At 46.7% G+C, this 23,625-nt stretch overlaps 1 protein-coding gene across 2 annotated transcripts in view; it reads left to right on the top strand.

Annotated features, from left to right (window-relative positions):
• LOC125458290 (arylsulfatase I) overlaps positions 1 to 20,272 on the top strand; it is a 42,133-nt gene extending 21,861 nt beyond the window's left edge. The window contains exons 1-3 of one of the 2 annotated variants that reach the window (XM_048543460.2): positions 7,441 to 7,457; positions 15,704 to 15,884; positions 17,691 to 20,272. In XM_048543460.2, the coding sequence (XP_048399417.1) occupies positions 15,808 to 15,884; positions 17,691 to 19,086 (1,473 nt within the window). In that variant the 5' untranslated portion in view covers positions 7,441 to 7,457; positions 15,704 to 15,807 and the 3' untranslated portion in view covers positions 19,087 to 20,272. Of the gene's footprint in view, positions 1 to 7,440; positions 7,458 to 15,703; positions 15,885 to 17,690 lie in introns of those variants that run through there. The other variant, XM_048543458.2, reaches the window with a different exon arrangement.
• The last annotated feature ends 3,353 nt before the right edge of the window (positions 20,273 to 23,625 follow it).

Genomic DNA, 23,625 nt, shown 5'->3' on the forward strand with positions numbered 1-23,625 from the left:
TGACGGCTCTACACCTTGACTTCATTACCCCGTCTTTGTTCTGTGCCCTTTATTCAAGAAACATCTAAAACCCATGCATTATAAGCTCCAATTGATCCCAATATCCACGGCCTTCTGGGATAGAGAGTTTCAGATTCCCATACCAATTTTTCCATGAAAAATATCACACCCTGACCTTCTGTCCTGGCTATCATTTCAGATTGTATTCTTTTCTTGAAATCAGAGGAACATTTTCTCCCTGTCTGCCCTACAAGTTAATTAGATGGTGGATTAGTCATGCCAAGTAGCCCCACAGCGTTCAGGGATGTGCACGTTAGGTGGATTAGTCATGGAAAATACAGGGTTTCAGGGATTGGGTGGTGTGCTGGGTCTGAGTGGGATTCTGTTCTGGGCGTTGGCGCAAACATGATGGACTGAATGGTCTCTTTCCACTCTGTAGGGATTCTCTGAGATAGTGCGCCTGTGGAGATCATGTAAGAAATCCACAATACCATCCACGTTGCCCTAGGTCAATATTTATTCCTCAGCCAGTGCCATGAAGCTGACCGTTTATCATATCACAGTTTGGGATTTGGATGTCGAGTGCTTTCACATAAGAACAGTCACTGCACTTTGCGACACATTACCAATTCATTAAATGGAAATGTTTTGGAGACACTGGTAAAGTGCTGGAGAGAGGCACAAGATCCTTCCTTCTAACTATTAACTGTTCCTTGGCAAATCATTTCCAAATGATAGGGCCAAGTGCCTGAGTGAACTTTGTTGTCTTGCATGCATGCATTGTGTGAAGAAGCTGTGTTGGTTCTGGAGATGAGATAATGGGAACTGCAGATGCTGGAGAATTCCAAGATAATAAAATGTGAGGCTGGATGAACACAGCAGGCCAAGCAGCATCTCAGGAGCACAAAAGCTGACGTTTCGGGCCTAGACCCTTCATCAGAGAGGGGGATGGGGAGAGGGAACTGGAATAAATAGGGAGAGAGGGGGAGGCGGACCGAAGATGGAGAGTAAAGAAGATAGGTGGAGAGAGTATAGGTGGGGAGGTAGGGAGGGGATAGGTCAGTCCAGGGAAGACGGACAGGTCAAGGAGGTGGGATGAGGTTAGTAGGTAGATGGGGGTGCGGCTTGGGGTGGGAGGAAGGGATGGGTGAGAGGAAGAACCGGTTAGGGAGGCAGAGACAGGTTGGACTGGTTTTGGGATGCAGTGGGGGGAAGGGAAGAGCTGGGCTGGTTGTGTGGTGCAGTGGGGGGAGGGGATGAACTGGGCTGGTTTAGGGATGCAGTGGGGGAAGGGGAGATTTTGAAACTGGTGAAGTCCACATTGATACCATTAGGCTGCAGGGTTCCCAGGTGGAATATGAGTTGCTGTTCCTGCAACCTTCGGGTGGCATCATTGTGGCAGTGCAGGAGGCCAATGATGGACATGTCATCTAGAGAATGGGAGGGGGAGTGGAAATGGTTTGCGACTGGGAGGTGCAGTTGTTTATGGAGAAGCGAGCGGAGGTGTTCTGCAAAGCGGTCTCCAAGCCTCCGCTTGGTTTCCCCAATGTAGAGGAAGCCGCACCGGGTACAATGGATGCAGTATACCACATTGGCAGATGTGCAGGTGAACCTCTGCTTAATGTGTAATGTCATCTTGGGGCCTGGGATAGGGTTGAGGGAGGAGGTGTGGGGGCAAGTGTAGCATTTCCTGCGGTTGCAGGGGAAGGTGCCGGGTGTGGTGGGGTTGGAGGGCAGTGTGGAGCGAACAAGGGAGTCACGGAGAGAGTGGTCTCTCCGGAAAGCAGACAGGGGTGGGGATGGAAAAATGTCTTGGGTGGTGGGGTCGGATTGTAAATGGCGAAAGTGTCGGAGGATGATGCGTTGTATCCGGAGGTTGGTGGGGTGGCGTGTGAGAATGAGGGGGATCCTCTTAGGCCGGTTGTGACGGGGGCGGGGTGTGAGGGATGTGTTGCGGGAAATACGGGAGACGCGGTCAAGGGCGTTCTCGACCACTGTGGGGGGAAAGTTGCGGTCCTTAAAGAACTTGGACATCTGGGATGTGCGGGAGTGGAATGTCTTATCGTGGGAGCAGATGCGGCGGAGGCGGAGGAATTGGGAATAGGGGATGGAATTTTCGCAGGAGAGTGGGTGGGAGGAGGTGTATTCTAGGTAGCTGTGGGAGTCGGTGGGCTTGAAATGGACATCAGTTACAAGCTGGTTGCCTGAGATGGAGACTGAGAGGTCCAGGAAGGTGAGGGATGTGCTGGAGATGGCCCAGGTGAACTGAAGGTTGGGGTGGAAGGTGTTGGTGAAGTGGATGAACTGTTCGAGCTCCTCTGGGGAGCAAGAGGCGGCGCCAATACAGTCATCAATGTACCGGAGGAAGAGGTGGGGTTTGGGGCCTGTGTAGGTGCGGAAGAGGGACTGTTACACGTAACCTACAAAGAGGCAGGCATAGCTGGGGCCCATGCGCGTGCCCATGGCCACCCCCTTAGTCTGTAGGAAGTGGGAGGAGTCAAAAGAGAAGTTGAGTCCACCCCTCTCACCCACTCCAACCTCTCCCCCGCAGAACGGGCAGCCCTCCGCTCCAACCCCAACCTCACCATCAAACCCGCAGACAAGGGTGGCGCAGTGGTAGTATGGCGCACTGACCTCTACATCGCCGAGGCCAGACGCCAACTCTCCGACACCACCTCCTACCGCCCCCTCGATCATGACCCCACACCCGAGCACCAAACCATCATCTCCAACACCATTCACGACCTCATCACCTCAGGGGACCTCCCACCCACAGCCTCCAACCACATTGTTCCCCAACCCCGCACGGCCCGCTTCTATCTCCTTCCCAAAATCCACAAACCTGCCTGCCCTGGTCGACCCATCGTCTCAGCCTGCTCCTGCCCCACCGAACTCATCTCCACCTATCTGGACTCCATTTTCTCCCCTTTGGTCCAGGAACTCCCCACCTACGTCCGTGACACCACCCACGCCCTCCACCTCCTCCAGGACTTCCAATTCCCTGGCCCCCAACACCTCATATTCACCATGGACGTCCAGTCCCTATACACCTGCATTCCGCATGCAGATGGCGTCAAGGCCCTCCGCTTCTTCCTGTCCCGCAGGCCCGACCAGTCCCCCTCCACCGACACTCTCATCCGCCTAGCTGAACTCGTCCTCACCCTCAACAACTTCTCTTTTGACTCCGCCCACTTCCTACAGACTAAGGGGGTGGCCATGGGCACCCGCATGGGCCCCAGCTATGCCTGCCTCTTTGTAGGTTACGTGTAACAGTCCCTCTTCCGCACCTACACAGGCCCCAAACCCCACCACTTCCTCCGGTACATTGATGACTGTATCGGCACCGCCTCTTGCTCCCCAGAGGAGCTCGAACAGTTCATCCACTTCACCAACACCTTCCACCCAACGTTCAGTTCACCTGGGCCATCTCCAGCACATCCCTCACCTTCCTGGACCTCTCAGTCTCCATCTCAGGCAACCAGCTTGTAACTGATGTCCATTTCAAGCCCACCGACTCCCACAGCTACCTAGAATACACCTCCTCCCACCCACCCTCCTGCGAAAATTCCATCCCCTATTCCCAATTCCTCCGCCTCTGCCGCATCTGCTCCCACGAAAAGACATTCCACTCCCGCACATCCCAGATGTCCAAGTTCTTTAAGGACCGCAACTTTCCCCCCACTGTGATTGAGAACGCCCTTGACCGCGTCTCCCGTATTTCCCGCAACACATCCCTCACACCCTGCCCCCGCCACAACCGCCCTAAGAGGATCCCCCTCGTTCTCACACACCACCCTACCAACCTCCGGATACAATGCATCATTCTCCGACACTTCCGCCATCTACAATCCGACCCCACCACCCAAGACATTTTTCCATCCCCACCCCTGTCTGCTTTCCGGAGAGACCACTCTCTCCGTGACTCCCTTGTTCGCTCCACACTGCCCTCTAACCCCACCACACCCGGCACCTTCCCCTGCAACCGCAGGAAATGCTACACTTGCCCCCACACCTCCTCCCTCACCCCTATCCCAGGCCCCAAGATGACATTCCACATTAAGCAGAGGTTCACCTGCACATCTGCCAATGTGGTATACTGCATCCACTGTACCCGGTGTGGCTTCCTCTACATTGGGGAAACCAAGCGGAGGCTTGGAGACCGCTTTGCAGAACACCTCCGCTCGCTTCTCCATAAACAACTGCGCCTCCCAGTCGCAAACCATTTCCACTCCCCCTCCCATTCTCTAGATGACATGTCCATCATGGGCCTCCTGCACTGCCACAATGATGCCACCCGAAGGCTGCAGGAACAGCAACTCATATTCCGCCTGGGAACCCTGCAGCCATATGGTATCAATGTGGACTTCACCAGTTTCAAAATCTTCCCTTCCCCTACTGCATCCCAAAACCAGCCCAGTTCGTCCCCTCCCCCCACTGCACCACACAACCAGCCCAGCTCTTCCCCCCCACCCACTGCATCCCAAAACCAGTCCAACCTGTCTCTGCCTCCCTAACCGGTTCTTCCTCTCACCCATCCCATCCTCCCACCCCAAGCCGCACCCCCATCTACCTACTAACCTCATCCCACCTCCTTGACCTGTCCATCTTCCCTGGACTGACCTATCCCCTCCCTACCTCCCCACCTATACTCTCTCCACCTATCTTCTTTACTCTCCATCTTCGGTCCGCCTCCCCCTCTCTCCCTATTTATTCCAGTTCCCTCTCCCCATCCCCTTCTCTGATGAAGGGTCTAGGCCCGAAACGTCAGCTTTTGTGCTCCTGAGATGCTGCTTGGCCTGCTGTGTTCATCCAGCCTCACATTTTATTATCTTGGTTCTGGAGATGGACAGCTGTGCAGGATGTATTTATCCAAAGAACTTTAACCAGGATATCCTGATGATCTTTTGCCAGGGCTGTGAGGCTGTCTCCACGCCACTCACTCGCATTGTTATGGCCTACTGTTCCAGCTTTAAAGTGTCTTTGGCCCTTGCTTAAAAAGGATGCTTAATTCTTGGGGACTATTAGATGATTATCCTCCTTAAAATTGTACGTAAATGTTTAAAGTCGACATGCACCACTGAAAATGATACTTAAAGTGACCACGCATTGTTTAAATTGAAGATACACTGCTGGTAGTAACTACTGTAGGTGCGTGGAATGGATGACGTTTAATAAAATATTCTAGCAGAAAGAAAGGCAGGAATGAAAGAAGGCCAGGAAAATAGTTTTTCTTAATTTAGATCCTGTAAATACAAGCACTCTAATCTTCAAGCACATTTATTAGAGTACTGTTAATGTTCATTTTTGCATCATCTTCTACAAACTGAAAAGAGGTTAAAATAAAATTAACTGTGGGTTCCAGAAGGCAGAACCTTTCCTCAGCCGGATGTAAAGCTGGTGTTATCTTTCCTTTCCCATGATAGACAGAAAATAAATGTTTACACCAAGCTGATATATTCTGAAGTCGGGCCAGAATTATAGGAAGTAAACAAATTAGGAAAAATACGGAAAATAGAGAGAAAAATGAAATATAAAATCTCTCCTGAATAAAACCGGAGGAAGTGCGGATGCTGTAAATCAGAAACAAAACAAAAATTGCTGGAAAAGCTCAGCAGGTCTGGCAGCATCTGTGGAAAGAAATTGGAGTTAACGTTTTGGGTCGAGTGACCCTTCCTGAGAACTCACCTCCAGAATCTCTCCTCCCTATGGCAGAGTGGGATAAGAGATTATTCTGTATGGTACTGAGACATTACAAGACAGAGAGCCCAGTCCCACTTCCTTTGGTCTTGTCCAGTGAAACTGTTTTGCCTCTCTCCTGCCCTTCACCTAATCTCACGTTATCCCTATTGTTCTTCTTCCCACCTTTCCCACTCCCATTTGTTGAAAAACTATTTCATTTCCAAGTTTTATTTCCAGTTCTCCTAATGAAAGATCAATGAACCAAAATGGTTAATCATATACAATACAATGCAATACAGCACCGGAATAGGTCTTTTGGTCCACCAAGCCTGTGCCAATTTCTGGCTCTTAGTTAGACCTACTACTTATTACCTGTGCACAGTTTCTATCCCTCCTGTTCACGTGACTACCAGAAATGCCTTAAACTTTGCTAATGTGCCTGCTTCCACTACCTCCACTGGCAGTGGCAAATGCAGGGCCATAGGGATATGGTAGGGAGGTGGGTCCGGGTGGGCTGCTCTACAGATGGTCCATGTGCACTCGATGGGCTGAATGGCCTGCTTTCACACTGCAGGAATTCAATGATACAAGTAATTAGACTCTAACAACAGATAAATAGTTATAAACTGTGCAGAGGTAGCACTACAAATTTAAAACTCTCATAAACTGTCCCCTTGAACATACACACACAAATAGAGTGGAAAAAATTAGGTTCTAGTCAAAGGAAAGTTAGGATGACCCTTGTGATTCTTATGCCGGTCAGAACATTGCTTTCCAGCCATCTTACTCAGAATGCTCCCATTGGTTTGCAAGAGACACAAAGTAGCCGATTAACCTACAATAAGGCCTCTGAATCATCAACAAGGTGTCACACTGTACAACAACTGTTAAAAAGAAAGATGGGCTGGCTTTCTTCAGGTTCAAAAGAGGGTTTAACTGCAGAGAAGAGAGAGAAAACTCCTGTGCTGGTTGAGACTAAAACACCAGACCCTGTCTTGTTCCCAATCCAGGAAGTTCAGTCACCTGAGAACCAATTACACTATTGCTGGGATGCAAATGGCTTTTGTCATCAATGACTGGCCACTAGTCCATAGTTCAATCAACTTCCTGTTAACATAGAACAGTACAGGCCCACGATGTTGTGCCAACCTATTACCCTACTAAGATCAAACAAGTACATACCCCACATTTTACTATCCTCCATGTGCCTATCCAAGAGGCTTAAAAGCCTCTAAAGTATCTGGCTCATCTATATCTTTTGCCAGCCAAATGTATCTACCTTGCTCGAGTGTCACTGCAGCTGTTTCAATTGCCGCCTGTTCAAACTGCTGTTTAAACAACACCTGCCATGAGTATCTAGTTAATTACTTTTCAAAACATACGGCAATTCGAGCAAAACAGGTAGTTTGTCAATGGTTCTTTCCCATTTCAGTCCACAATTTTTAAAAAACACAAAACTAAACAGGCTAGGTCTTTTCTTGATGTTTCTGAGAAGCAGAATAAATTTGAGAAATAGGGAGGAACGCCGAAGGATTGATCTCTGGGGGATACTTGAGGTAATGGTGCAGGAATGGGAAGTGATGCTTTTGCAGGTCGACTTGCTGTCTGTGACTAGGCTGATAAGAATGAAACCCAATGACAATTGTCCCACACCCTCTGGCAACAGAAGAGATGGATAGAGATAGTAGGAACTGCAGATGCTGGACAATCTGAGATAACAAGGTGTGGAGCTGGAGGAACGCAGCAGGCTTCGGGCCTAGGCCCTTCAGTCATTCTTGGTAAAAGCTACAGGCAGGTTGAGAAATCTACTTAACTTTGTAATTGTCTCATGTGTAACTTTGAAAAGAGCCAGCCCTTAAAATGTGGGAACAGAGTTATAAAACTGGAGTATTGTAGGGTGGGAATAGTTTACAGAAAGAGTGAAGCCTTTGAGAGAATTGCAAGTGAGGATGAGAAATATGTAATTGCTGGCTGCGACCTCAATTTTTTAATACATTTAGAGGATGTGAGTTTTATTGGCTAGGCTGGTATTTGTTTTCTATCCCTACTTTTTTTTATTCATTCACAGAATGAGGGCATCACGGACTAGGCCAGTATTTCTTGTCCATCCCTAATTGCCCAGAGGGCAGTTGAGAGGCAACCACATTGCTGGGGTCTGGAGTCACATGTAAGCCAGACCAGGTAAGGATGGCAGTTTCCTTCCCTAAAGCAAATAAGTGAACCAGATGGGTTTTGTTTTGATGATTGGCAATGGATTCACAGTCATCCTTAGACATCTAATTCCAGATTTTTAATTTGATTCAAATTCCAGCACCTACCATGGTAGGATTTGGACCTGGGTCCCCAGGATCTCTGGATTAATACTCCAGCAGTAATACCACTGGGCCGTCACCTCTCCTAACTGTATTTGAAAAAGCAATTGTGAGATGCCTTCTTGAACTGCTGCAAATGATTTGGTGCAGGTAACACATAGCACTGTGAGGGAGGGGAATCCCTGCTCAAAGTCAATGGGCAGTGTCTGTATGTGCGCACACATGTGTGTGTGTGTGTGCCTGCGCGTGTGTGACTGTGTACGTGTGAGTGAGTGTGTGTATATGTATGTATATGTGTGTGTGTGTGTGTGTGTGTGTGCACGTGAGTGAGAGAGAGAGTGTGTGTGTGTGTGTGTGTGAGAGAGAGCGTGCATGTGTGTGTGTGTATGTGAGAGAGAGAGTGTGTGTGTGATCGTAGGAGAGAGAATGTGTGTGTGTGTGCGTGAGAGAGTGTGTGTGTGTGTATGTGTGTGAGCGAGAGAGTGTTTGTGTGTGTGAGAGAGAGAGTGTGTGTGTGTGTGTGAGAGAGTGTGTGTGTGTGTGAGAGAGTGTGTGTGTGTGTGTGTGTGTGTGTGTGTGTGTGTGTGTGTGTGTGGGAGTGTGTGTGTGTGAGAGTGTGTGTGTGTGTGTATGAGAGAGAGTGTGTGTGTGTGTGTGTGAGAGAGAGAGAGTGTGTGTGTGAGAGAGAGTGTGTATGTGTGTGTGAGAGTGTGTGTGTGTCCGTGTGTGTGCATGTGTGAGAGAGTGTGTGTTTTGTGGGGGAAGGTGGCAGTGATCAGGATGGGGATAAGAAGTCTGAATCCGTAACTCAAGACCCAGAGCAGCAGAATTCTAGACGAGCTTAAATTTCTGGAAAGTAAACGTAGAGACGCCAGCCCCAACAGCTTTGGAATAGTTGGAATATAACACAGTCTGAGATCACAACCTTTTCCACATTATATTTTCCTGGACAGTGCGGCTTAGTTCTGCTTTCAGTGCTGCGTCTACCCACTGACCTATTTCAAGACGTCACACTCTGTTTACTGATGCGCTTTTACATTCTTAAAGAGCTGCTTTCACATTGGAAAGAGAATCAGAAATTAAAACCTGACTGGATATTTGTTCTTGGCGGCTGCTATGTTTTCAAAATACCTCTGTCCTCTCAGTGAATATTTGACTCCTGAACTCATCAAAATGAAAGTCTCCAGCAGCAGCAGTGGTTCGCCTGCTGCATTGGCGGAATCCTACTCTCTGAGCACCATGGCCCGTAGCTCATAGATTCAAAGATTACTTCATGAAATGAAGCTTCTCAGCAAAAGCAGGAGGCACTATTCCACCCCAACACTCCCACCCCCACCCCACCACTCCCGCCTCCTACCCACCAGGGCTGACAACAGCAGCCAGGCAGTAAAATGCCATCAGTTCACAAATAGGGCACCAAGAAATGACTGCAATGCTCCTGGGTGTGTAGAGAATTTGCAAATTAATGCAGGGATCACTTCCTTTCAGTTTTAGATTCTTCCCTCACCTAACACTCCAGCCTCAGTTTTTTCCATGAAAGCAATGGTGCGAAGGAATTTCTTCTCTCAGAGGAGAGGAAATCTGTGGAATTCTTTACCACCGAGGACTGACGTGGCTGGGTCATTCAGTATATTCAAGGATGAGGTAGATGTTCAATCAGTAAACGGGTAAAGGATTCTAGGTAAAAGGCAGAAAAGTGGATTTGAGGATTATCAGATTAGCCATGATCTCATTGAATGTGATGGAGAAATGATGGGCTGAATGGCCTACTTCTGCCCTGATGCCTTGTGTGCTGTGTGGCTGGAGTGCCAACCCCAGCAAAAAAGGTGTAACTCCTAAATGTTGGGCTTCAGCCCTCAGTGTTGGTACATGGAGCTGGGTTGCGGTTTCTGATTTGCAGCCACAGATGTTGCTGGGGAGCAGTTCCAGGTGCTGTGAGGGTGGGCAGCCAGACACTGAAGGGGCAACTGTTAAATACATTTATTTTAGAGTCATAAAGATGTGCAGCAGGGAAACAAGCCCTAATCCTAGCTCGTCCATGCTGACCAGATATCCTAAATTAATCTGGCCTCATTTGCAACCATTTGGCCCATATCCCTCTAAACCCTTCCTATTCATGTACCCATCCAGATGCCTTTTAGATGTTATAATTGTACCAGCCTCCACCACTTCCTCTGGCAGCTCATTCTATAAATGCACCACCCTCTGCGTGAAAAAGTTGCCCTTTAGGTCCTCCTTTTAATCTTTCCCCTCTCACCTTAAATCTGTGCCCTCTAGTTTTGGGCTCCCCCACCCCAGTGAAAAGACTTTGACTATTCGCTTAATCCATGCCTCTCATGAATTTACAAGCTGCAATAAGGTCACGCCTGAGCCCCTGACACTCTGGAGAAAATAGCCACAGCCTATTCAGCCTCTCCCAATAGCTGAAACGTTTAGCTTTTGATTTATATGAGTCACTACAGTAATGTAATTATTACATATTTCTGTATTTAGTTATTTTAAGTTTCTATTTAAGTTGTTTGCAGTTATTGAGAATTGGGTTCCTCCTGGGTGTGGACTGGACATCGAGTAAATTGCTTAGGCTTGTGGCATGCACATTTTCAGCCGTATTAGTGAAATTGCCCTAATTTAAAATTTTTTAAGTATATCATGGAATATTTCTAAATGCAAAATTTTTAAACGTTATGGTGTAAAGTCTTGCCCAATTTTGTAAAGTTGTGTGAGAGTTTACATTGGGTGATAGGCAAGACAATTTATGCAGAACCGTAATTCTTAAATCTGAGGCGAAGACTTTCTGAGCAAGGTGTCACATCTCGGCCTGTTGCAGAAATAATTAATTGTTTTTGCCAGTCAACAACTCTGTAATCATTGCATTGTATAATTACCAAACTTAAAAGGTGCTCCACGTAGACCTTGCAATATTTCGAGTGAACAATTCCAAAAGGTGGCAGTCGATGGTTTTTGACAGAGTAAGGGAAATGGATTGGAAAATGATTAGTCCACTCTGCTGCTGTGGGGATTGGGGTGAGGGGTGGTGGGGGAGCATTTTAGTTCGGCAAATCAGAAGATCACAGAGCCAATTAGCAGCCACCTAATAGGAAGGTAGCCAGTTAGCATTGGGCAAGGGAGTGGGCCACCGTGTCCAATCAGGAATCTAGATGACGACACCTGGTGGGGGAAGGATGAACTTGAAAGTCTGGACCACCAATATCAACCCAATCCACCCCACCAAACCCTCACCTGTTCTGTCCTGTGTATTTATGCTGCACAAAGAATTAGGATTGAAGATCAACCAATGAGGAGAAGGAAAATTAAGGCCGATCTTCACAAATTTGTCACGAATGAATAGTAACACTATAGGTCATAGAACTCCTACAGTGTGGAAATAGGCCCTTTGGCCCAAGAAGTCCATACTGACCCTCAGAGCATCCCAGCTAGAACCCATCCCTCTAATCTACTCATCCCTGAGCACTATGGGTAACTTAGCATGGCCAATCCACCTAGCCTGCACATCTTTGGACTGTGGGAGGAAACTGGAGCACCCGGAGGAAACCCACGCGGACACAGGGAGGAATGTGCAAACTCAACACAGACAGTCGCCCGAGGGGGGAATCGAACCCAGGTCCCTGACGCTGTGAGGCAGCAGCACTACCACTGAGCCAAGGCGACCATTGCAACTATTATTGCTATGTGGTTTTAATATACTTAATGTTATTTTGATTTTTGAATTTTGAACTAGTGGCATATTATTTTTTGTATATCTGAAGGGGTTAAATGATTTTAAAAACACAGCCAAGGAGAGGGATGTCAGAGGGGCTAATATGAATTAGATTATATTGGGAGGTTTTTTAATAGTTGTGCACTAGGTTTTCAATTTAAAAGATCAGGCATTGATTTCTGTTTTCTTTTACTTGGGAGAAATACTCATGGATTGAAAAAATAGACTTCTTAGTTTCCGTTGGACAATCTGCAAAAGCCTTGGCTGAATCTGGATATGTTGTTCCTGAAGAAGGGAATAATTTAGAATTGTTAAGCATTAGGTTAACACAATGTAAGTTGTTTAGTCTGAAAGTTCTAGACCAGAAGTGTTTGGTTAAGACCCTGAAAGGGTATTGTTTTAAGCCACAAAACTCAGATAACACGGTGTAGAGCTGGGACAACACAGCAGGACAAGCAGCATCAGAGGAGCAGGTTTCACACCGAGGCCCTTCTTCAGGATTCATTTTTGTGAAGAAGGGTCGAGGCCCGAAACATCAGCTTTCCTGCTCCTCTTATGCTGCCTGGCCTGCTGTGTTCATCCAACTCTACACCTTGTTATCTCAGATTCTCCAGCATCGGCAGTTCCTACTATCTCTGAAAGTCTAAACTCAGTTACGTGAAAACTCAAGAAAGAGGCTATCAGATTCTCAAATGAGCAGCAGTCAATTGTGACAGATGTTATAGAGAAGGGAATTCTCTCTGGTGAGGATACTGTAAAGGAGTGCTGTTGGGAATAAAGGAATTCTATTCTACTATGCATTTTGAAATCTATGAATTGTGTAAATACTATTTCCATGCTTCTTCATTTCTTCTGTGTAACAAATGTCTGTTTTACTATCAAATGCAATGCTTATGTTTCAGTAAAAGAATTCTGATTAAAACTAAAAAAAAGACAAAATTTGATCTATCAAACCAGCTTACAGTCTGAGATCTGACAGGCCTGGTTCACTAATGTACTTTCAGGAAGGAAGTCTGTTATCCTTGCCTTGTCTGGCCTATACTTGACTCCAGACCAACTGGAATTGGTTGACATTTAATATTTGACATTTGGACGACAGGGGATGGGCATGAAAGGTGATATTGTCAATGATGTCCCACATTCCATGCAAGAACAGCGATGTTGTAGAGATGGAGTTAAGTGGAGACAGCGCATTAGTGCCTTTGGATTCACAAAAATCCATCAATTTTAAATTAGTATTGACCTCAGTACAGAAGAAAGTTACAAATGTGCATCACCTTTTACATTTAGCCGCCTTTCTTAGTTTTGCTCCTGAAAGGCCTGCCTCTAGTTTTTATTGCATTTTTGCCTATATGTCTCTCACCAAAGACTTTATGTAAATGTTTAAGTAAATATCAGAGAAAGGAGAATTAACATTTCTGTAGAATAAAATCCACACATGTTCCTGCTTCTCTCTTCAAATCATTGACTTTTTCAGTGCCAGCCATTCGTAATATAATTCCCCATAAAGATGTTTTCATATTCCTGCAGACCTGTAAATCTCCCAACATTTCTGTCTGACTTGTCAAAATAAACTGACTGTAGAAGAGCAAGTAACAGAATCTGACAAGCTGAGGTGAGGTCTTGATCAAAGCGTTGGGTTTCACACTATTAAATATTTAGAGGCTTATTCTTCTGGAACTGTTTATGCTTTAATCCAGGTTGGTGAGCAAGAAGCAAAGGGTCTTTCTTATTCGTGGTGTCCCCACGACGCAAACTATGCACAGAAGGCGCTTGGAGCCTACAGTTAGTTTGAAAAAGGAATTTTCTTTCATTTGTCAACAGGATGTGGGCATCCCTGGCAGGAGTGGCATATGCTATCTATCTCTAAATGCCCTTGAGAGGGTGGTGGTGAGCCGACTTCCTGATCGTGACTGAGTGGTTTGCTAGTCTAGCTAAGGGTCAACCACCAGATTCTCATGGAGGGCCAGGGAGCTGAAACAAGTGGGTTTTTTTTTTATTATGAGAATCCAGCAGCTTCAGTACTGACAATAGCTTTCCATTTCCTTGGAAAACGAATTCTGAGTCTGTTCAATTAATTCAATTTAAGTTCTCCAGCTGTGTGGTAGGGCTCTTAAGCTTGAGGCTCCAAGTTATTGCGCCATGTTTTCTTACTGTAACTTTACTTTGCTACTGCCCTCGCTGACTGCAACTCAAAATGAGATGTGACCCAAGTATAAAAACCTGCTAGTGGCAGAGCTCTGGTGAATAATGATACTGAGGTACAACAGATAACACCATAAGATGTAGGAGCTGAATTTGGCCATTCAGCCCATCAAGTATTCTCCGTCATTTGATCACGGCTGATCTGTTTCTCAGCCCCATTCTTCTGCCTTCTCCCTGTAACTGTTGATCCCCTTACTAATGAAGAATCCTTTAAGAAAGAACTGAAAGAACGGCAGAGGCTGTAAATCAGAAGCAAAAACAGAAATTGCTGAAAGCAATGCTGCCAGCATCTGTGGAGAGAAATCAGAGTCGAAGTTTCAGGTCAAGTGACCCTTCCTCAGAACCTACCTATCTCTGTCTTAAATACGCTCAATGACTTGGCCTCCAGAGCCCTCTGTTGCAATGAGTTCACCGATTCACCACCCTCTGGCTGAAGAAATTCCTCATCAGTTCAGTTCTAAAGGGCCATCCCTTCATTCTGAGGCTTTGTCCTCAGATCCTCATCTTCCCTATTAATGGAAACATCTTCTTCGTGCCCACTTTTTCCATACCTCTTTGTGTTCTGTAAGTTTCAATCAGATCCCCACCCCCATCCTTCTAAACTCTATCAAGTACAGGCCCAGAGTCTCCAACTACTCCTCATATGATAAGCCCTTGATCACTGGAAACATTCCGGTATGGGCAGCGTTTATTGTCCATCCATAAGACCATAACAACACGGTTGGCACAGTAGCTCAGTTGTTGGTACAGCTGCTTTACGGCACCTGGGACCCGGGTTTAATTCCAGCCTTGTATACCTACTTGTGTAGAGTTTGCACATTATCTCCGTGTCTGTGTGGGTTTCCTCTGGGTGCCCCGGTTTCCCCCCACAGCCCAAGGATAGGTACATTGTCCATAGGAAATGTTACAGGGATGGGGTAGGTCTGGGTGGGATGCCCTTCAGAGGGCTAGTGCAGACTTGATGGGCCAAATGGCCTGCTTCCACACTGTCGCGATTCTATGAAACAAAGGAACAGGAGCAGGCCATTCAGCCCCTTAAGCCTGCTGCACCATTCATTAGGTTCACGGCTGACCTGACATTCCTGACACCCGCTTTCCCGCCTTTTGTGTAATCCTTGATTCCCCGACTGATCAAGAATCTATCTAAATCAGCCTTAAATATAGACACAGACTGACTCCCCACTGCTCTCTGTGGCAATGAGTTCCAAAAACTCACAATCCTCTGAGTGAAGAAAGTCCTTCTCATCTCAGTCTTCAGTTGGCACCCTTTCTTCTGAATCTGTGCCCTCTGCTCCTAGACTCATTTTCTTTTATTCACCTGTGGGACGTGGGCATCGCTGGCTGGAGCCAGCGTGTATAGCTTATCCCTAGTTGCCCTGGAGAAGGTGATGGTGTGTTCCTGTCTGGAACTGCCGCAGTCCTCCTGTTGTAGGGAGACCCACAATGCCAACAGGAAGGGAGTTCAGGGAATTTTGACCCAGTGACAATAAAGGAATGGCGATCGTATTTCCAAGTTAGGATGGTGAGTGGCTTGGAGGGAAACTTGAAGGTGGTGGTGTTCCCATGTATCTGTTATCGCTGTCCTTCTAGATGGAAGTCGCTGTACATTTGGATGGTGCTGTCTGAGGATCTTTGGTGAATTTCCAAAGAGGGGAACCAATCTCTCAGCATTTGCCTTGTCAAACACCTTAGGAATCCTGTAATAAGCTAGTCTCATTCTTCCAATGAGTAGGATCCAAACCTAATCCCTAATTGCCCTTGAACTGCGTAATTTGCTTGGCTATTTCAGGAGATGGAGTGAAAAGTCAACCACAGTGATGTGGGTCTGGAATCGCATGTAAAGTGGACAACCCAGATGGAAAAAGCAGTTACGCATGAAAGTAATACTTGGAAATGAATGTCCTCAGGCTCCTAACTGATGTGTACAAGAACAGTATGTTTCATTTGTCAGTTTCTGTTTTCTGGGGCAGGTAAGATTTCCTTCCCTAAAGGATATTAGCCAACTAGAGGGGGTTTTAAAGCAATTGATAGAAACATGGAGAATAGGAGTAGGAGTAGGCCATTCACCCTTCAATCTGCTGTGCCTTTCACTATAATCATGGCTGATCATTCAACCAGTTCCTGCTTTATCCCCATACCCTTTAGTCATTTTAGCCTAAAAACTATATGTAACTCCTTCGTCAAATCTTTGGATGTTTCTCAGCCATTTTCTGTGGCAGAGAATTCCACAGGCTCCCCAGTGTCTGGGTGAAGACATTTCTCCTCATCTCAGTCCTGAATGGCCTACCATCTACCTTTAGACTGTGATCCCTGGTTCTGGACTCCCCTGTCATTTGAAACATTTACTCTGTCTAGTTCCCCTGATGGTAGTTTCATGCCCGCCATTACTGACGCTAGTTTCAAATCAAAGGATGTAAATTACCGGGATTTGAAATCATGAGTATTGTACGTTGATGATTGATTTTCTGTTACATGTCCTGAAATACAGTGAAAGGATTTGTTTACAAGTGGTATGGGCAGTTCACAGTAAGCAAAGGATACACTGACCAAAAAAGACATAGACAGGTACAGGGATGATGGCGGTCTTCTTGAAGCAGGTGGGGACTTTGGTTTGTAGGAGGGAGAGGTTGAAGATGTTGGTGAATACCTCTGTCAGTTGGTCCATACGGGGTCCGAGTGCTTGGCTGGGTACACCGTCCAGGCTAAAGGCTGGGTGGCTGGATTACTAGCCCCGTGACATTACCGCTGTTGTGAAACAAGTCCTCACCACTGCTCACCATGGAGTATGAGCTGCCTGGTAGATAATCTGTCACCATTCACTTCCCTGGTAGCAATCTGGAAAGCCCGCCACGTTTTTGAGGGAAACACTTTAAGGAGAGGCACTTCAAGGGTTGGCGATTATGTCATGGGGACCAGAACCCCTTTTAGCATTTGAATTCAGTGGAAAACCTGGAATAAAGAGCTAGCCAGCTGATTCTTACAAAAATCTCTCTGGTTCACCAAAGCCTTTCAACGAAGGAAATCTGCTGCCCTTCTCTGGTTCAGCCCGCATCTGACTCCAGGTGTACTCGTAATGGTCCTCCAAAAATGAGGAAAAAGGGGGAAATGAATCAGCTGGCCTGAGCCCACGTCACGTGAACAAATATTTAAAATATCTGGCAAGAGGAAGCTCTTGTTTTAAACAGGAAGTGCATCATTGTGTGATAACAACTGGGGAACTAATGCAATAGACATCATTCCCGAGACTGTGAGGGAGACTGAGAAGTTAGGTTTTAAGATCCAGTTCTCATGTTGCTCTCATATACCTCTGTCAGTGTGGCCCCCGGGGCAATCTGTTCTTTTCACACACAACTGAGTGATTTTCCCATCACTAAAATCACTGCAAAGTGTTCTTTTTCACTTTTCTTTTTGTTGTCCTTTTAAACATTAGCCGCCAACAGTGAAACAGCCCTGTGACGGATTAGAGATTTACATGCAAAGCCCAATAAAGCTATAGCAAGCCAGCCCAAATGATGGGATGGTGGCGAGGGAGGTGGGGGGGAACGAAATCAAAATGGAAGAGGAGATAAAGCAATGCAGCCAAAGCACTCTTCAGGATTCCACCCTAGTTTGATGCTGCAGTCACAGATGGCCTAAGTGGATCTCATTACACTGGGTCATAGTATTGTAGAATTTGCCAGCTGATTGGTTGCACACTCTGCGTTGAGGTAAGGTGCTGTACATAATGAACGTTTCACTTTCTGTTCACTAATGGGCTCCCTTTGGTTTCTCTCCAGGTATCAGATCCACACTGGCCTGCAGCACTCCATCATTCGGCCCAGACAACCCAACTGCTTGCCCCTCGACCAGGTGACCCTGCCCCAGAAGCTGCAGGAAGCCGGCTATTCCACGCACATGATCGGCAAGTGGCACCTTGGCTTCTACAAGAAGGAGTGCCTCCCCACGAGGAGAGGCTTCGATACCTTCTTTGGCACCTTGACCGGCAGCACCGACTACTACACCTACGACAACTGCGACGGCCCCGGCGTCTGTGGCTTTGACCTCCACGATGGCGAGAATGTGGCCTGGGAGTACAGCGGGAAGTACTCCACCTCTCTCTACGCTCAGAAGGTGACGAAGATCCTCGCCACGCACAGCCCCAAGGAGCCGCTGTTTATCTACGTGGCCTTCCAGGCTGTACACACCCCTCTGCAGTCTCCAAAGGAATACATCTATCAGTACAGGTCCTTCGGAAATGTGGCTCGGAGGAAATACGCTGCCATGGTCACCTGCATGGATGAAGCCATCAAGAACATCACTTTGGCCCTCAAGAGGTACGGTTATTACAACAACAGCCTCGTCATCTTCTCGACTGATAACGGAGGACAGCCTTTCTGGGGGGGTAGTAACTGGCCCCTCCGAGGCCGCAAAGGCACCTACTGGGAAGGGGGTATCCGAGGCCTTGGCTTTGTCCACAGCCCTTTGATCAAGAAGAAGAGGCGGGTGTGCAAGTCACTGATGCACATCACGGACTGGTACCCCACCCTGGTGTCGCTGGCGCGGGGCAACATGACGGAGAGCCCACCTCTCGACGGGTACAATCTCTGGCCGACCATCAGCGAAGGCAAGAGGTCTCCCCGCGCCGAGATCCTGCACAACATCGACCCCTTGCACAGCCACGCCAAGTCTGGCTCCTGGGAGGAAGGGCACAACCTCTGGAATACCGCCATCCAAGCCGCCATCAGGGTGGGAGATTGGAAACTGCTGACCGGGGACCCAGGCTACAGCGACTGGATCCCACCGCAGACTCTACCCACTCTCCCAGGAAGTTGGTGGAACCTCGAAAGGCAGAGGGCAGGTCACCGGAGGTCAGTGTGGCTCTTCAACATCACCGCAGACCCTTACGAGCGCGAAGAGGTCTCCAGTAAGCACCCAAAAGTGGTCAAGAAGTTGCTGGCCAGGTTAGCTTATTACGACAGCACCTCCATCCCGGTGAGGTATCCAGCTGACGACCCCAGAGCTAATCCAGAACTCAACGGGGGCGCCTGGGGACCCTGGGCAAGTGAGGACGAGGAATATCAGCAGGAGAATGGGGTAGTGAAACATAAAAGCAAGAAAAAGTCCTGCAAGATCTGCAAGCTGAAATCATTCTTCAAGAAACTGAACACACGGATAATGTCCAACAGGATATAATGAATCAGGAGAAACAACTGTGTAGATTTGTGCGTGTGAGATCGACAATGAGCTCACCGTTTTGGAGTCTGTCAGTAAAAATGTTGACTTTCTTAGGAATTATTTCGGTTGCTTCCCATGCAGTTCACATCAGGATATGAACCTGCGTGCCTCTGGATTTTTCCACACTGCTTCTCTCCCCGCTCTTCCCTCTCTCAAATCCAGCACTTGGATTTGGTTTTTATCATTACAATTTGCACAGTCTCAATTTGCATTCCCTTCAGCACAGAAAGGAATGATCCAGTCGAGGTGTTAAAGACATTCAAAGAGTTTAATAGTTTCTCCACATCCTCATACTTCTCCCGGGGGGTGGTGTAGAGGTGTGGAACAATGTGAAAATTAGAATGAGTCTGCCAAGGGGATCCTCTGTGTTCTCCTTTGTGTGCTCCAGTGTGGGACATTTGGGGGTTTGTATACTGATTGTAGCTTGTGAAAGATCTCATACATAATGCTGTTGTGACCATTATGAGTGTATGCTTGCCTATTGGTTGGTCGAGTTCCAAAAGGTTCTTCCATTGATTTAACCATGTAAGGGCATCCTGTCCCGTTGTGGTTACCTGTCTGTCACTCTTCGCAAGTATGTTTCAACCAACTGTTCTCTTTCAGCTCAAATTGTTCTGTTCAATTCAGCAGGCAAACTGCAGTTTCAAACATCAGTATAATTGGCTAGTTTTGCACCCACCCAGTTTCCACATGACAAACTAGTTTAACCCTTTCCTTTGCCTACTGCAGCGACACCAGCATCCTAAGAGGGAATAGAATTAAGAAAACAGAGCACTTGTTTTAACCTTGGTGGAGCAAAAAGTCCACTTCTCCAGTTGGCACTGTTTCTGTCAGACAAATGATGAGATTGTTAAACGGGTTGGATTTAAAGGGTGAGTAACCCAAATGCAATTTAATTGTCAGTGTAAAACCTGAAGTTCAGTTGAGTGACTCAGTTGGGGCTATTCTGATACGATGGAATTCTTGGGAAATAAATAAAGTCAACCAATTATTTTTTAAAAGAGGTTTTGATGATGTGTATTGATTATAAAGACGGACACTGTAAGATAAATGAAACAACTGGAAGACCAGAATAACCAACCTTAATCCTTTGAGCTAATGGGAACTGCAGATGCTGGAGAATCCAAGATAATAAAGTGTGAGGCTGGATGAACACAGCAGGCCCAGCAGCATCTCAGGAGCACAAAAGCTGACGTTTCGGGCCTAGACCCTCTGATGAAGGGTCTAGGCCCGAAACGTCAGCTTTTGTGCTCCTGAGATGCTGCTTGGCCTGCTGTGTTCATCCAGCCTCACATTTTATTATCTTAATCCTTTGAGCAACTTGTTTTTTTTCTCTCTTGATACTTTGTCGTTCTTTCTTTCCCTCCTGGATGTTTGCAGCAACAGCTACACTTGAGGAGCTCAATGTTATCCAGGACAGGTCAACCTGCTACTTTTGGGCTCAATCCCTGAATCCTCCAGCATTGCTGCACAGTAGCTGAATTGTCTGCTATCTATCGGATTTAATTGTGCAACTGCAGCAACATTCAATCCAGGAATAAGCAGCCCAACATAAATGGTGCCTTCAGCATTCGCTTTCTTCACATCAACACAGTGTAACAGTGGTGTGTACCATCTAGAAGATGCAACAACCCACCAAGGTTCCTTCAGCAGCAACTTCCAAACCCACATGTTCTAGCACCGAGAGAGACAAGGGCAGCAGACACACAAAGACATCACAATCTCCAAAACAAAAAGGAAGTGCTGGAAAAACTCAACAAGGTCTGTCATGCTGTGAGAAGGGAGATTAAATAAAGAGCCTGGATCTTGGTCTACAGGGGCCAATTTCAGAGTTTGTGTACGATATAAAATTTGAGGGAGTTGTAAACTGTAAGTTGTGTGGAACTCCCAGAAGGATATTGACATTGTGGTGGAGTTGGCAGATAGGTGGCAGATGAAGTTTAGTATAAAGAAATGTGAAGTGATTCACCTCGGTGGAAGGAACTTGATATGGAGTACTTGGTATGAGTGGTTCTGCCATTCAATGGGATCATGGCTGATCCCACACTCCTCATGTCTCATAGAACATAGAACAGAACAGCACCTTCGGCCCACAATAAGATCAAACTATCCTGTAAACCCTACATTTTACTATCATCCACGTGCCTATCTAAGAGTTACTTAAAAATCTCCAAAGTATCCGACTCAACTACCACTGCCGCCAGCACATTCCACACGACCCCCACTCTCTTCCTGAACCCTGATCTGATGTTCTATCAGCGTAAAGGCAAGAACAGCAGGAACGTAGGAACACATCACCTCAAAACTCATATCATATCATAGCTACATGTCCATACTTGCCAACATGTTGGCTATCTACTGGCTGTTGTTGGGTCACCAGCCTGGGTACAATCGCCTCATACCATCAAGGTAGCCCCATCATTGTTCAGACAGGTCCATCCCAACAACTTTCACACTACAGTGACTGTTTAACAGCATCAAACTACTCATTATTCAAGAGAAAGTCCCATTCACCACCTCCTCAGGACAACTAAGAATGGGTGATCAATGCTGTTAGCTTGGCAGTGATACGTGTAATTCTTAGGAAGGTTCACTGGACCCGGAACGTTAACCGTGATTATTTTCTTCTCAGATGCTGCCAGAGCTTCTGAGCTTTTCCAGCAACTTCTGCTTTTGTTCCTGACATTCCACTTGCCTTTCCCATTACGCACTGAATTTGGATACCAGCTGTTTGTGATTCATGAACAAGGACTCCCAACATCCACTGTTCCATAGTTTTCTGCAGTCTTTCTCCATTTAATTAACATTCAGTTTCTCTATTCTTCCTGCCAAAGTACAAACCTCTCATTTCCCTGTCCTTATATTACATCTGCCAAGCTTTTGCCTAGTCACTTAAAACATTGACATCCCTTTTCAAATGTTTTGTCATCCTCACCACTTGCCTTCCTTTTTTTTGTCATTAATATATGTTGTAAATAATACTGTAAGAAAAAAAATCAAGTCACACCAGGTTTCATTAATGAACAAGTAAACAAAAACTTGTTTAATACAAACTTACCTTGTTGAGTTGAAGTTTTCTTTTTGCAAAATGTTTTGTTGGTGTTAGTTCTTTTCCAGTCACCAATGAGGAGAGGGGAATTGATCTTGTTTGTGGGCTTTTGGACTTTTGAGCCCCAACACACAGTCTCTCCTCTACCTATTAGTCCTGCAATAAACTGCTTTTCAAAAACCAATCCAAAACTGTTGCTGGGCAGTTTTAATTTCTCCAACCCAGGGCCACCTCACAGCCAATCTCACAAGAATATTGAATCCAGTATCTGAGAAAATGTACTTGATTGTGTGATCAGCAAGTTATCAGAAAGTTCCAATTTTCTTTTATTAAAATATGCTCCTGCAAGAAGTCCAAGCTGTTACTTTACAGTTTATATTTCAAATAAAAAAATACAGTCTTTACATTTGGATGTCACATTAAATCAATTCTGCCCACTGTCTGAGGTAAACATAAAAGATCTCATGGCCTTTCCCAAAGAAGAGCAGGGTGTTCTCCATGGCATGTGGGGAAAAATGTATCCCTCAACCAAGATTACCTGATCATTATTTCATTGCTGTTTGCGAAAGCTTCCTGTGGACAAATTATCAGCCATGATTCCTACATTACAACAGTGACCAGACTTCAAAAGCACTTCAGTGTCTCTAAAGTGCTTTGGAAAATCTGAATGTGATGAACTTGGAATGAGTGGGTTGTCTTATAAAGGAATGGTTGGACAGGATAGACATATAACTGTTCGAGTTTAGAAAAGTAAAAAACAACTTGATTTCCAGGGGCTAAGGGGGTGGCCATGGGCACCCACATGGGCCCCAGCTATGCCTGCCTCTTTGTAGGTTACATGGAACAGTCCCTCTTCCGCACCGACACAGGCCCCAAACTCCACCTCTTCCTCCGTTACATTGATGACTGTACCGGCGCCGCCTCTTGCTCCCCAGAGGAGCTCGAACAGTTCATCCACTTCACCAGCACCTTCCACCCCAGCCTTCAGTTCACCTGGGCCATCTCCAGCACATCCCTCACCTTCCTGGATCTCTCAATCTCCATCTCAGGCAACCAGCTTGTAACTGATGTCCATTTCAAGCCCACCGACTCCCACAGCTACCTAGAATACACCTCCTCCCACCCACCCTCCTGCAAAAATTCCATCCTCTATTCCCAATTCCTCTGCCTCCGCTGCATCTGCTCCCACGATGAGGCATTCCACTCCCGCACATCCCAGATGTCCAAGTTCTTCAAGGACCGCAACTTTCCCCCCACAGTGGTCGAGAACGCCCTTGACCGCGCCTCCCACATTTCCCGCAACACATCCCTCACACCCCGCCCCCGCCACAACCGCCCAAAGAGGTTCCCCCTCGTTCTCACACACCACCCCACCAACATCCGGATACAACGCATCATCCTCCGACACTTCCGCCATCTACAATCCGACCCCACCCACCCCTGTCTGC

The sequence above is a fragment of the Stegostoma tigrinum genome, chromosome 13, assembly GCF_030684315.1.
Source record: "Stegostoma tigrinum isolate sSteTig4 chromosome 13, sSteTig4.hap1, whole genome shotgun sequence".
Classification (NCBI taxonomy): Eukaryota; Metazoa; Chordata; class Chondrichthyes; order Orectolobiformes; family Stegostomatidae; genus Stegostoma; species Stegostoma tigrinum.